General features: G+C 41.8%; 1 protein-coding gene across 1 annotated transcript; it reads right to left on the bottom strand.

Annotated features, from left to right (window-relative positions):
* Positions 1–4530: 4530 nt before the first annotated feature.
* EAPP (E2F associated phosphoprotein) lies at positions 4531–12820 on the bottom strand. The gene is made up of 6 exons (XM_056851288.1): positions 12747–12820; positions 11680–11861; positions 10015–10113; positions 8710–8833; positions 5419–5541; positions 4531–4867 (listed from the first exon to the last, which is right to left on the bottom strand). Exons 1-6 carry the CDS (start codon positions 12818–12820, stop codon positions 4591–4593), a joined length of 879 nt encoding a protein of 292 aa, XP_056707266.1. The 3' UTR covers positions 4531–4590.
* Positions 12821–15916: the final 3096 nt, after the last annotated feature.

The raw sequence follows: 15916 nt of genomic DNA, 5'->3' as shown, positions 1-15916 counted from the left end.
GCGCAACCAGCGTACCCAGCTGGAGAGGAGGCCGAGCAGAAAAGGGCGCAGGAGGAGGAGCCGGGAGGGAGGGAGGGAGCTTCGCCGGCCAGCTCCCTCGCGGATTGGCTGGGCCGCTCCCCTGCCTCGCCCGGTGGGCGTTTCCACCTCGGGCAGCTGACGCAAGGCTTCTTTGCACGTGTGCCGACGGCGAGTTCCCAGGGGCCGCGCGCTCGGAGGAGCCGGGAAGGCGCAGACAGATACCCGCGGTGCGCCTGTTGTCACTTGTATCGCGGTTTCTCTGCGGCGCGCCGAATGTCGAGTCTCCATCACAAGATGAAGGGAGGTGTAGGGGAAGTCAACAATTCTTTATTTTTTTTAAATATATATATATTTAAATATATATATATATATATATATTGCTATATTTGCTATATATATATATATATATATATATATATATATATATATATATATATATATATATATATATATATATGCTATATATATATTTGCTATATATATATTTGCTATATATATATAGAGAGAGAGAGAGAGAGAGCAATAGGTAACATTGTTTTATATATATATATAAAACAATGTTACCTATTGCTTTTTATATATATATATATATAAACAATGTTACCTATTGCTTTTTATCTTTTATTGTTTATGCCATTGTTAAACTATGGGATTAATAATTTTGGGAAAAAAATAATTTTAAAAAATTATTAAAAAACAAAAAAAGGAATGTCGAGTCTGCAGACAGAAGGCTCCCGTTCCAGCCTCGCTGGGTCGTAAAAATTAAAGAGGTAATGGGACAGGACCCCAGAGATCTCCCGGTAATAATTGGCTTCCAGACTGCCAGGGAAGGAATTTCTGCCTAGCTACAAGCCTGCTCACTGGGCTAAGAGTCATGGAGTGTCAGAGTGAACGATAAACGATGACAGGAGGAGCCGGATGAAACGGCAACTGTGCTGAGTAGCCTTTCTGTCTAATACAATCAGATATGCATAACTTATTGATGTATCGTCATCAATTGAATTTGGATACATCTCTCTTCCCCAGTATAATCGGGACTCAGAGATTTCTGCCCATTAGGGCCTCTGAGTCAGCAGCTGCAAATAAACTGTTTTCTCCCTCTCTCCCCCGCGAACCCGTTTTACTGCAACAGTAACTTTGTGCCACTTTCAAAGACAACCATGTTTTCTCCCGGATGGATGGGGCCGTGGCTCTGCTATGCGTGCAGAAGGTCAGGGTCTCCAGTTAAAAGAACGTGACGTGGAAGACCTCCATCTCTAACCCTGAAGAGTGGGCTGCGTGTCAGAGCAGACTATACTGCCCTTGGTTGACCCATGGCCTGTCTCAGTAAAAGGAATTGTCAGGTGTTTCGGGTGCCCCAAGGCTCCTGCTGACATTTTGCATACAGGCGACTCTTCTCTCATTGTTCAGTAGTCACATTTATAACTGATGCCAATCTGGTCCCCATTTTAATGAGCTATTCTGTGAGAAAGACAGCAGTATCGTTGCTGTGGGGCTCTTTCAATTTATTTCCTAGGTGAGGAACCCTCACTTAGCCACCTCACCACTGCTAACATAAGGCAAACCACTTTCAAAACTCCCTGGGGAGTTTCAGAAGCAAAGTGTGGTGTGGCTTAGAGATGCATACTGTTGAATAAAAAAACAACTGACAAGTTGAAATAGACATTAGTGCAAGATGCTTCATTAAAAGATAATTTTCTGTAGGGGAAAAAATTCACCATCTCCTTTTCTTTCTCTGTTTCATAATACTAGACTGGGCAGTGGGTTCAGTACAGACAAAAAGGAAGTATTTCTTCACACTCGGCTTCATTATGGAATTCACTGTCACAGGATGTAGCAATGGCTATTCGTTTACATGGTCTGAAAAGAGGTCACATTCTGTCACACAGAATATCTCAGCGTGCCAATGGCTATGGAAAAGGCAGGCTGGGCTAGACTTTCAGCTCTCTTTGTGGACTTACCAGGAGCATCAGGATGACTGTCGTAGGAAAATAGAATGTCGGACTGAATGGACTTTGGATTTCTTACTTTAAAAGGAAAAGGTGGTCCCCTGTGCAAGCACCGGGTCATTACTGATCCATGAGGTGATGTCACATCACAACGTTTACTAGGCAGACTATGTTTACGGGGTGCTTTGCCATTGCCTTCCCCAGTCATCTACACTTTACCCACAGCAAACTGGGTACTTATTTTACCAACCTCAGAAGATGGAAGGCTGAGTCAACATTGACTGGCTACCTGAAACTGATATTCGTTGGGATCAAATTCCGGTTGTGAGCAGAGTTTTGACTGCAGTACTGCAGCTTACCGCTCTGCGCCACGGGGCTCCCTGATTTCTTACTTGGGAGACAAAAAAATAAATCAAGGGACCAAAGCTGAGCTTTTGCCAGGAGTGAGCCCTTTGTAGTGGAACCTGCTACACACACCCCAGTCATTAGGGTTTTTTGGGAGGCAGTACAATGTCCCATTCCCGTTTTATTAACAAGCTGGAGGCCTGTAAATAATGAAAATTACAAGTTGGAAATCTCCCTTCCAGGTTTCTCTCACGGACTTGAGCAGGTTGATTTTTTCTGACTTCCACCCTTTCCTTTAACTGATGCTCAGCTGCTGTCAATAGAGATGAAATGTTAGCTAGTCAGCTAGTTGGTTAAAGGAGTGACTGTAGGCGCCGGTGTTTATAGCAAAAAAAAGCCTCCTATAATCATGTTAGAGAGACAGATACTAGTTTTATTTGGAATAAGGGAGCAGTTTCAATATTAAAGATTAATGTTAAAGATAGCTTGGCACTTGAACACAAACATGTATCTATTTGATATGGAATCAGACCATTAGTGCTTCAAAATCAGTATTGATTACTGCAAGGATTCCCAACATGCCGGTGGGTGCAATGGCACCCATGCACACCTATCCTGGTGCCAACCAAGTATGTATAAAAAGTGGCCTGGGCCAGGTGGGGCTTTTGGCCAGCAGGGGTTTTGATTAACTGTACAGTTTTTAAAAGTTGTTTTGGCAGCAGCAACCACCACAGCACAAGGACATTCTTGCTATGACTGAAGATAAGCTGTGTACATGAAACAAAATATTTTAAAACATTTTTTAAAAGGGATCCTGTTAAACAGAGCTTCTGCTTGAAATGGTGATGAGTTACTATTAGAGTTAGGTGTGCCCTCACTCACTGAGATGTTGTGGTTGACTCAGTATCTTGTGACAGCCATGTGCTGGTGGGCTCTTGTGGCAGCCATTTTGTGGTTGTGCCCACAATCCAGTGTCAGAATTACAAAGATACCTGCAGGCTCAAAAAGGGTGGGGACCCCTGGTCCTCTCAGACTATCAGCAGCACACCTGGGTTTCAGATAGAGAGGTCTTTCACATCACCTACTACCTGACCCTTAACTGGAGATAGTAGAGATTGAACTTGGGACCTGCTGCATGCCAAGCAGAAGCTGTACCACTGAGCCACCGCCCCACCCACTTCATAGAGGAAATATGTAGTTTTCCAGTTTGTTTTACAATTAAAGGTCACCACAAAAATGGTCATATCATGGACCAGAGACTCTCACAATCCAGGGCTGGTTTCAGCATACCCTGTGATGGGGCAAGTGTTGGGGCCTGGGCTTCTGGTAGGGCCCACTGCTGCTGAACCTCTAAGCAGCTTCAGGTTTAGAGCACATAGCAGCTGTGTCTTATCAGAACTGAGTGTTCAGAGTAAAATATTTATCTCAAAGTTGCAAACTAGGCAAAACAAACTGGAGCGGCATGTTGAGATATCTTCTCAGGTTGCCATCTTGTCCCTATAAGCATTTGTTGATAACACAAACATTAAACGCTTGGAAAACATCCCTAAACCAAATGGAAGAAAAATGGTGCAGACATAAAAAGATGTTTCATTAAACGTTACAAATAATTAGCACGGAAATGGCCACAGTCAGGGGGAAATTATTGCTGGCAAATGAGGTTAAAAATGACCCAAATATATCTCCTTAAATTTCTTTAATAAAAATGAAGCAATATTCAGGGTCACAAAGTAGGTGGCTCCAACCTCAAAATTCAGGAATTGCCTTTGAGACCGCTTTCTGTTGGGGAAGAAGATATGTCTAGCTCATATCAGGGACCACTTTCAACTGCCAGAAAAAAACAAGTACTCTGGGGTTTCAAGATATTTGGGGTAAGTGAACAGAACAAAATCAAATCCAAAAAGCTTTGAACTGAGTTTAATGCCGCCAATTTGTACAAAGCAGATACTATTTCCTTCAACGTAGCTAGTTGCCACCACATTTTATCAGCTAAACACTACCTACAGACTGTAGAACCTGGCCTGATCTTCTTTTAGCGAAGAATGTTTTTATTATGATGAGCAGAATTGAAATAAAAATATACACATAAGCGACTATTCTATTATATTAATTATGTACATAAATTAGATCAATTGTATTATGTCTACGGACAGTGTAACACAGACATAATTTCCACATCAGATCGCAGTTTTTTTTACAGATAATACAAAAAGGAACAAATAAAAACCCTGCTTTTGAAATTTAATACAGTCTTAAGCAACATAGTTTATGCACTTTAACAGTGGCTTGCTAAAATATTGAAAAAGTGAAAAACTTCATCCTTATCCAAGACAGCCACTTCTGTTGAACATTCAGTACATTTTACTGGGTGATATATCTCCTCCTCTTCCTGTTTTTCCTGGCCAGAGACGGATTCAGTACTCTGTTTAATTTTCTTGTGCGCTTTCTTTGTCTTCTTGTTCAATGGGCCTTTGTATTTCAAAATCTCCTCTTTGATAACAGTGCAGTTCATCACAAACATTGCTCTGTACTGAGTTCTGTATGTTTCATGTCTAAAAATAAAGGCAAAAATATTTAACTGGTAGAATACTACACAAACAGTAACTATTAAGTTTTGAATCTAAGATTTGCAAGGGAAGATAATGGAAAGAAAGCCTTGTACACATTCCAGAAGAGAAGTCATGTTATTACACCCAGAAAAAGAGTAAGTGGCACATTAGAAACATTTCAAATGGTCTTTATAATCCACAGCATATCTCCAGTGTGGTGTAGTGGTTAGAGCATTGGACTGTAATCTGAGATTGCTCCATTAGCACGTTACACATTATAGGATCTAGGCCTATCTGCTTAGAAACAGTTTTATCGTCAGGTTTTTAGTTAATTCAGTGCTCACAAGCAAAATGTCAGCAAACAGTCAAAGCAGCATTTATTTACAAGCATATCTCTCCTATCAGGTAAGCATAGTTAGTGATATGGTTGCTTCCCTTATTGTGTGAACGACGTTCCAGGTCTTGAAGGAAAGTTTGTGTAAACAAACTTTTTCTTACTTAATTAACAGAGGCTGAACATATATTACAGAGGCGGCTTCTGTTTCAGTATTTACCTCTGACAGTCGAGGCACAACGTAGTCATGCAGGCAGGACAATTCAAAACAGCATCACTGCTTGGAATGGCTGGAAGTCTGACTTGCTTCCCTTCAGGCTGAGCACTTCTTATATTATGATACCTACAATAACACAGTATACAGGCAAAGGAATTATTCTGACTTGTTAGGCATCCTTACTGAAGCATACCAAACCCTGCACCATGAGCATGGACAGCCTTTATTTATTTATTTAACCGTCCACCTTTCTCACCAATGCGAAATTACTGGATTGAACAGTGCATAAAGATAGCATAAGACCATGAGCATTTCATGTTCTCAAATCTGCAAGAAAAATTCAAATTCTTTTTTCCCCTCACAACACAGTTCTGTTCTCTCCATTTTAATACTAACATTTCAAGTTATTTCATGCACATGCAAGCCAGTAAGACAATCAGGGGCCATTTACTATTTGGGAGCTGCTTCCCCATAGCATAATCTTATGCTGCCCCAGGAAGTGCACAGATGCCACCGTCAAGGAAGTGCCCATGTAGTCAATAGCTACATGGACAGGACCAGTGGCTAAGACTCCTTCCCACCTAAACATCTGTCTGAGAGGAAGGCAAACATTCACATATGGTAGAACCAAAGAGAAGCAGCTCCCAGGCCTCCTGCAGGTAAATGTAAATAAGACCTAAACATTACCACATGCCCTGGTTTTTCATAAACCACTGCCTCGCCGACCTTGGACTTCAGGGTGGGGGGTGGCTTTACAGTGGCTTTTCTCCTTTCTCCAGGGTCGGGGACAAAGGGTGGTGCTGGAGGGGGGGGGAAGGTATTGTCCTGCCTCCCCCTGCTGTGTGGGGTGTCACAAGGGTCGGTCCTCTCCCCCATGCTTTTCAACTTTTGCATGCACCCTCTTGCCCAGTTAATCAGGCCCCTGAGACTCCTCTAGAAGCTTCAATTGGTACAGAATGCAGCTGTGAGGGTCCTAACAAGGACCCTTGGAGAGTTTCTGTTCAACCTATTCTCCACCAGCTGCACTGGTTGCCAATATGCTTTCAGATCAGGTTCAAAGTGCTGGTTTTAATTTTTAAAGCCCTTAACAGTCTGGGAGCCTCATACTTGCAGGACCGCTTGTCCTGCTATGTCCCCCCAAGGATGCTTTGCTCTAGTTCCCAAAATCTACTGTAAGTCCCTGGCCCGAAAGCAGCCCTATTGTCCTCGACCAGAGCCAGGGCCTTTTCAGCAATGGCCCTTGCCGGTTAAACTCTCTGTCTGAGACCAGAGCCCTGCGGGATCTGGCTCAGTTTTGCAGGGCCTGCAAGACGAGTATGTTCCACCAGGCACATAGTTGAGAACTCTTGGCTGCTCTATTATATCCACCAGTCACCAGGCAGAGGCCCTCTTTTCTATATGCTTCCCTCGGTCCCCCCCCCTTACTTGGTGGAGAGTTTGTTATTCTCGGGAGTCAGCTCTGCTGGGAACTTAGGGTGCTATCTTATTATTTGGATTTTAATCAATTTTATTGTTTCTGTTTTTAAATGTATTTGATTTGTTGTTACCCACCCCAAGCCCTGATGTAGTAGGGGAGGGGCAGGATATAAATCTAAAATATAAATAAAATAAATAAAAATAATCTTTTTCTATCACATTCTTCAAGGACAATGAGCGGCTTTCAGGATTACTCTTTGTCCCATTACTAAAAACCCTCCCAGTATCTAAGAAATTAATTCTGCAATATATGAGAAATTAGTTTTTGCAATATGATGCCAGAATGTGATGGTTACCATTTTTTCTTTAAAAATAATGGGAGAGAAACTCAGAACCATCAGAAGATGGGCAGCACACCCTATCACTCTGTGCATGGAACTTAAGAGATTTATCACATGCCTTCATGCCTGCAGCCCCTTCCAACCCTAGGAAAGATTATTCCCAGGGTCATGGAACCCACAAGGAGGAAGAGCCAAACAAGTTGGGGGAGGGACTGGGGGAAGAAGGGCAAGAGGGTGAAACCTCTCCTCCTTGTATAGGTACAGCTCCACAGAGGAAAGGCTTTGACTTGTCCCTCCTCCTATACCCCACCAACATACATGGCTGCTCCCCAGCACTGATCCTGCGAACGCAGGAAAAAACTTTTGTGGGTTGAAAGGAGCTGCAGGAACAGACAGAAATGTGGGAAAACTTACATGAGTCAGTGGTTGGACACACACCCTCTGCATTATTAAAACAAAACCCTGGTGCAAAAAAAAATCAAACATAGACATTTATATGATAATTTATTCATTTTGGTTTGGGTTTGAACCGTAAGCAAATTTCATAATTTGCAGGAAGGTGAAACTGCAACCAAGTGTTCACAAATAGGTGCTTGATACTAGGTGAAGAGTTAGATTCTAGTCCAGTAGTCCCTTAGAGACCAACAAGATTTTTCAGGGTATAAGCTTTTGAGAGTCAAAGCTCCCTTCGTCAGACATCCTTGAAACTATCTACATGACGAGTATCATCCTGCACTGAGACATTATTTTACTTTCTACCTGCCACCATCAATTACGTCCATTGTCACTTTAACCCTCCTTAAGACATCTGTTCTCCCGATTTGTCTCAGAGCAAACAAACTTCTACAGTTCCTTTTATATCTGAACAGCGCCCGCATTCTCTAAATGACATTTGGCACCTGAAGTACACATTCAGTGCAATCCTATGTATAGTTAGTCCAATCTAATCCTATCAAAATAATGGGTTCAGGCTGGAGTAACTCTGTACAACCTGGCAGTTTCTTAGTTTCAGAAAAGAGCACTACAATAAAGTTTTCACATTTCTAGCTCTTTGCCATCCCCAATAAGAGTTGAAGTTTGGCCTCAAAGTGCATTCTCAAAGACTAAAGAATGTTCTACTTGGCTGTATCTATTCAAGCGTTTTGTTAGTTACAATATTTATACCTACTTTACAGGACAGGGAACATCCATAGATGTCATAGCAAATTTATAATACACACACACTGGAGTTACAGCATGAAATTTCAGCAGCTTTGTATAATATGTGTGTAAAGTGCAGTCAAGATGCAGCCAACTTATGGCAACCCTGTAGGTTGTTTCAACGCAACAGACAAACAGGTGATTTGCCATTACCTGCCTCTGCATAGCGACCCTGGTATTCCTTGGAGGTCTCCCATCCAAATACTAACCAGGGCCAACCCTGCTTAGCTTCTGAGATCAGATGAGATCAGGCTACTGGGCCATCTAGGTCAGGGCACTTTGCATAATAAAATATGTCAATTTAGTGTATCCCCATGGCTGAATATAAATACTCCACCTTCTTCTTTGCCTGTCTACCCATTCCTGGTCTCTTTTATCTTCTTCTGGGTCATACAGCAACTCATCATTAGTTGGAATTCGACGTTGTTTATGTTTCCGTTTTTTCTTGGCTTCTTGAGAAACTGTCAAGTTTATACACAAAGTAAGAAAACAATGAACATGATGACACAGCAGCACTACAGTTCGATATTATATTTACATTCCTTTCCAGGCCTCTGCAAGGCAGCCATACAAAGTTAAAACAAAGCTTCTGATCCTTCTATTTGTGGTTCCTTAGAAGAATTAATGCAGTCCAACCTATAAAGGTTTCAGCCTACAGAACACATCACGCGTAGCAAGGAAGAATGGTTTTTATAACTGCTCTTTTTATGCAAGAAATGTTATTTGCTGCTATTATTAGTAACTGGTATTCAAATAAAAATCTAAAATGAGGGGGGAATGGAATGCTCATTTCTGATTCAAGAGAACACTTTCTCACAAACCCAACAGGAAGGATTACCTGATTGACATAAGGCACTCTTCACTGGGAGGGCAAACAGGCTGGCAGACACAAATAGAGCCAGTGCAGCTGAAAAACCAGTCTCAGAGAGCTGCTGCCAGTATGACCCAATAATACTGGGATAGATGGACCAATGGTAAGGCATAAGACAGCAATACAAATCACTCCAAAACCATTAAGGTATAAATTCACACAACTTGTGATCTAGGACAACGGCAATTCTACAGAGGAACCAATTTAAAGCATTCTGCCAACAATCCACTTTCTCCAGCAAGAGGAGTACCCCTTGCCTTCCCATACAATATACTAAATATTTGCCCCACTTCCCCCATTCTATCATCCTCTGCTTCATTCCCTATGGCTTTACATTCTGTGTCCCAAGGATGCTTTTGTCAGGATAGTCAGGAAAACCAAGGAATTCTACATGAAAGATAATCCATGAAAATTTCATAGTGTATAAAGGATATTATTGTTAGAGGCATTTATGAAAGATCTCCATGATGAACAGGTCCCAATGCACATGACTCCTCTCACCTCCACATTACATTTATGTGATTATCAAAGCCCAGAAACTAATGAAAATTGGGAGGGCGGTTTTTCAACTGGAGGACAGAAGCAGGGGGAGGACACAACCTGTCCAGGTTAAAGATGAAAATCACTCCAGACAGAAGGAGGACAGGCTGCTTTTGGCCTAAATAGCAACTATGACAGCATCTATGCTGTCAACAGCAATGTGCCATCATTTCTGTAGATGTGAATGGTTTGCAGGAGAAAAGGGATGTTATTAGGCTATCGATTATTTACCTGCTTTGTCTTCATCCTCTGAATCAGAATCAAAATAAATGTCATCATAGTACTTTGAAGTGGTGACAGTTCCAGATTGCCCAGCACTAGAAGATGCATCTAGCCACAAAGTTGAAAACGAAATATGAAGTCATCATGGAATCATTACAATGGAGCAGTCATCTAATTATCTTGGAAATACATCAGTTTGACATTCCTTGTAACAGTCTATATAGTTACTTTAATCTTTGGACTCTCTATTTTCTAAAAGGTGGCTACTTAGGAAACTATTTATTGTATACCATACTTTCTCCACAGTTACAGCAAACTCCCAAAAAATCTGAGAAGTTTGCTCAAGCCCACCCAGGAGGCTTCTGAGGCAAAGAGGGATTTCATAATTAATTTCCTTTATTTAAGCCACTGTGCCACAGTAGTCTTCTGACTAACAGGTTAAATAGCTGTTCCTCAAGCAATACGAGAAAACCCATGTCTTCTGAACCAAGTGCTAAACACTTTACAACCAGTTGGTTCTCAATATCAAAACAACATAAGCTAGATATGTTACCACAAATAACTTGGTAATTGTTATGACATGCCCAGAGAGTAGACCCATGAAACCTGGAGCATGGGAAGAATCTCAAAGAAACATCACCACTTCTGTACTTCCAGCAACCTTGTGTCATCTGAAGGCAGCCAGCCATAAGGAATGCATTGTATGCACCAGGACTGGTTAATGCAACATCAATCCATGCTGAAACATATTCCACACATCTTGACTGCAGGAACCTTTACAACCACTCCAATCAGAACTATCTGTATACTTGTTTTGAAAACTGTAGTTACAAATGTTGCTAACAGGGATGTGGGGTGGAAATTTTTCCACAGCTAAAGATAAAATTAACAACAATGAACAGACACCACTGACAGTACAATATTAGCCAAGCTTGACAGTTTAAAAGCTGTAATTAATGTTTTTCATGGTTTTACCCCTAGGAATTGGGTGAGAGAATACATATGTTTTATTGATTTTTAAACAGTGATGGGGGATAAATCCGCAAATACTATAACTACATAAAAAACATATGAATTCATCTAATTGGCTGTGCAGCTCAAATCAAAACTAAAATTCTTATTGCTATGTCTTATGTGGTGAAAGGGATACTCTGTGCCAGAAGAATGCTCTGTTCAATTGGTGGCAGGTAAACCATTTTAGCTGTGACAGCTTTGTGTACTGGCTTTTACCTCTGTGTTTTAATTCTGCATTGGTTTTAACTTGTTGGACACTTGCTGCTTTTGCTGTTTTGTTAGCCGCCTAGAGTTTGCAGCGATAAAGTGGGGCATAAATATTTTAAATAAATACTGTAAACACCAGCCTGAAATGGAACTAACAAGTAATGCAGATTATGAGATGTCCCAGTGGACCCTCCCCCTCAGTGATAAGAATTTAATTCTGTTGAAACAGATGAATATCACTTTTTAAGAGGCTGGATTCAATTTAGGGCCCTACAGTTACTGATTCCTACTATAATGTTTCTAAAGGAAATAACTAGTGAACACTATAACTAGCCCAAAACCAGTATAATCCAACATAACAGAGACACACAATCATTCTGTTATTTTGGTATGATCCAACATAATAAATAGAGACATTTTACTTATACTTTATAAGGTTGTAAAGATATGTACCTGTAAGCTGCAATTTCCATTTGCCTTCAATATTTTTCATGGTGCAGTCCAGCTCAGCTTCCATTTCTTTCTGGAACTCATCTTCACTAGAGGATTCACTTTCTCCAGTCAGACACTCCCTTATCAGCTTGCGCTTCTGCTCAGGGGTGCCATGTAAAAGTACATCTACTTCATCTTCAGAGCTAAAAAAGAATGAAATATTCAGGACCCTTATACCAGAACAGTCATGCCAATCCTGACACTGGTTTAGTAAAAACGTTTGAAAGGATCTGCCCTCCCCACTTTAAAGCTTTAATTACAAGACAGTACTAATAATCCTGCAGAAGCAACAAAAAAAACATCTGATTTTATACAAAAAATTCTGGCCCCTAGGGTTGAATGTCTCCAGGCATACATGGGCAAATAACTAAGAAACTAAAGCCAGCTCTACCCAGAGTTAAAACCTATACAACACCTAGGAGATGCAACATACAAGCAGAACCGTGTAAAAAAAATCACAAGAAAAATGATAACCGCACTCCTTATTTAGAGTTCCATGTGATGGTGCCATAATGTCTCTCTCTTTGGATATGAAGTGAAACTACTAACAACAGCAGTCACAAATGTACAGTAAAGCCCACATCTGGCTGTTCCAACTGAGAGAAAAACAGAATGTATTATTTATTATGAATACCCAAGTCATTGGATTCATGCATAAATCAAGTGTGGAAACAGCATGAATCAATCGAGAAACTCTCGAGGAAAGCAGATACACTGTCATGCAAATCAGGGTACGAACAGTTTGGTGCTTTGTGCGTCACCTAAGCAACAAGAACAGGGAGAAATGCCTGGAAGCCAAGTTTCTTTCACAATCTTTTTAAATAAGACGTCAATGGCGGCAAAGAAGTATTTGGAGATGATAAACAGGGTGAGTTTCGGCAGACCAACCCCCCCCCCCCCAAGAAATGTTCATTTTCAGATACGGCTTCAGTCGCATTCTCGCAATTTACTCCTAAAAGAGAACTTCTCTCCTCATATCTTTCCCACCCACACAGGAGGGATAGCCTTGCATCGCCTCCCAACCCGACCTGCTCTGCGCCGGTTCCTCGTCGCTGGGCTCTTCGATTACATAGGGATCATCCTCCTCCCGCAAGCAGCTCATGGCGAACCCTTCCGGCTAAACAAGCCCCTCGGAACTCGGTCTCCTCGGAAATGCTTTCTTTCTTCTTCCGGTTTCGCCTAGCCTGGAGATTGTGCTTCCGGTTATTGAGTCATCTCAGTGCGCCCGCAGAGCGTAAGGCGGCCGAGTCGCCGTTTTAGCACGTAGCTGGTGCGCCGGCGTTTGCAAGTTTTTGAGTAACCAGAGTGCCGGAAACGGTGGTGGTTTCAAAACAGGACGCCAGCTTAATGTAGCCAGAATAAGTACTGCCTCCTTGTTGTTCTAACTGCTAAAACGGATTGTGGTGAGTGGTGCAAATGAGAACCAGGACTCCTATACTTTTACTTTGCGTGTGGAAGAGCTTGTTTGAGGAGTAGCCTCCTCTGCTACATTGAAGCATCCAGCCTTCATCTCCCCACTACCACTGTACAAAAGAACACATTCAGCTTGAGTAGAAAAGAGCAAGGGCCCAGTAGCACCTTAAAGACTAACAAAAATATTTTCTGGCAGGGTATGAGCTTTCGTGAGTCACCGCTCACTTCTTCGGATACATTCAGCTTGAGTAAATGATATTTAATATGTTTTTTTTATTGTTTGGACTTTAATCCAGAAATTCCACCAGGGAAGGCAGAAGAGAAAGCAGCATATTTCTGTTGCAAATATGGCATCACAGTAGAAGGGTATCCCCAAGTCCAAGGGGCAAATGCCGTAGAGAATAAAGAAAGGAATTTGGGGGTGGGGGGTGTAAAAAATTAGACAAAGATCCACATCCAAAAGGAGAATTAAAAAAAACTATCACACATGTAAAGGATTTTCTGTTTTCATCTCCTGTAAATTGATAAAGCACAGCCCATTTATTTTGCTTTCACTGCAGTGCTTCTGCTAGCTATTTGCCCATATCTTGTGCACAGAGGACTGTGTGTCTGCATACTTGTCCAGAAGTAAACCCTTCTTTCAACACAGCATACTTCAAAGCCATATGCATGGAATTGGAGTAGGGTTGCCAGGTCTCTCTTTGCCACCAGTGGGAGGTTTTTGGGGTGGAGCCTGAGGAGGGTGGGGTTTGGGGAGGGGCTTCAATGCCATAGAGTCCAATTGACAAAGCGGCCATTTTCTCCAGGAGAACTGATCTCGATTGGCTGGAGATCAGTTGAAATAGCAGGGGATCTGCTACTACCTGGAGGTTGGCAACCCTACACTGGAGTCTGTGTGTCTTACTTGGATTGCTTTCAGCCTGCTTCTCCCAGAAAATAAGCAAACTTCATCTGATTCCTACCCCAAAGCAGAGAAAAACTTCAGGACCTTAAGAGGTAGGCCACACTTGTGAATTAGTGGCATCTGTATTTACTTTTTCTGTTTCTAAAATAATGTGGATGACTTAGGACAGAATTCAAAAACTTCAGAACGTTAAAATGAAGAATACTGGATTAATCACAGTCCATATTAGCTCAGGTTTGGTGTGGAAGTACTCTGACACAAATGCATTCAGCATAAATTGTGTGTGTGTGTGTGTGTGTGTGTAAAGTGCCGTCAAGCCGCAGCTGACTTATGGCAACCCCTTTTGGGGGGGTTTCATGGCAAGAGACTAACAGAGGTGGTTTGCCAGTGCCTTCCTCTGCACAGCAACCCTGGTATTCCTTGGTGGTCTCCCATCCAAATACTAACCAGGACTGACCCTGCTTAGTTTCTGAGATCTGATGAGATCAGGCTAGCCTGGGCCATCCAGGTCAGGGCTCAGCATATATTACTGGTTTTTATATTTCGATTTGAAGAAAATTAAAGACAGTTCTTGGCGTCCTCAGAACAGTTTCTGGTCCAAACCCCATTACAGCTAAAGCTGAGAGAATCTGAATACTCTAGCAGATACAGATTTTGCCATCATAGGTACAATGGCGAGAGAATCATAGAGACATGACTTGTTCTTGAGAAACTCGTGCTGGTTCTTAGTAATCACAGCCATTCTTTCTAATTGCTCAAGGACTGGCTGTTTGATTATTTGTTCTAAAACTTTTCCAAGTATAGATGTCAAGCTGACAGGTCAGTAGTTACCCGGATTCTCCTTTTTCCCTTCCTTGAAAATGGGGACAACATTTACCCACCTCCAATCTTCTGGCGCCTCACCTGTTCTCCAAGAATTCTCAAAAAGAATGGACAGAGGCTCAGAAAATTATATCCCCAAGTTCTATCTGTACCCATGGATGCCATTCATCTGGCCCTTAGTTTCATTTAAAGAAACTAAGTGTTTATGTACCACTCCTATGTTTACCTTAGGCTGCCACTCCCTTCTCTCATTATCTGTTCTGTTTTTGCCCTGTTGAGCAGTCTCTTCATCACCGGTTGAAAAGACAGCAGAACTCCTCAATTCCTACTTTTCCTCAGTCTTCTATTGCAAAGGAAACTGCTCAACAGGGCAAAAACAGAACTCATGACAAGGGAAAGGAGAGGAGGAGCGCTTTATGGAATTTTTGCTCCTGTCAGTTTCCCCAAGAAAAAGGAAGAATAGAAAGGTCTAGGCCTGGCATCTGCATTCACAGTTCATTCTGAAACCTCAGTTTCAGTGCAAGGAACTGCTATGAATATTCCTTCTTTTGTGCTTACCATAGATATGGCTGGAGAAGCTCACAGTGGAGCACCATGTATTTATTTATTGAAAACATCAGCTGCCTTTCTACCTTTCAGCACTCAAGGGGGCTTGCCATATAAATAAAAGAGTTCTAAAATACATAAAAGACAACAGTTTAAAATCTCAGTTAGGCTGCCAATAAATAAAAACTAAATTAGTCAAATGCAGTCATAAATAAAGCTTTAGTCAGCTGCCTCCTGAAGATCGAAAGTGAAGGGGCCAGGCACACCTTCCCAGGGAGGCTGTTCCATAATTATGGGGATGCCACCAAAAAGGCCCTCTCTTGTATGCCCCCACCAGATGAGCTTCTTTGATTGTTTAGACTATCAGTAAAGGCATCTCCCTGTGATATTAATTCCTGGGCATCTATATACATAGGATTCTAGATGAGGACATTTTATTAAAAGAATCAATATTCACAGTTAAGTGGGAATTCACTAAACTTGAAAATGATAAACAATACAATGACTGCAGAA

This window comes from Euleptes europaea, chromosome 6 (assembly GCF_029931775.1).
Source record: "Euleptes europaea isolate rEulEur1 chromosome 6, rEulEur1.hap1, whole genome shotgun sequence".
NCBI classification, from domain to species: Eukaryota; Metazoa; Chordata; class Lepidosauria; order Squamata; family Sphaerodactylidae; genus Euleptes; species Euleptes europaea.
The sequence above is the reverse complement of the archived record's forward strand: the minus strand, read 5'-3'. Positions and strand labels throughout refer to the sequence as shown.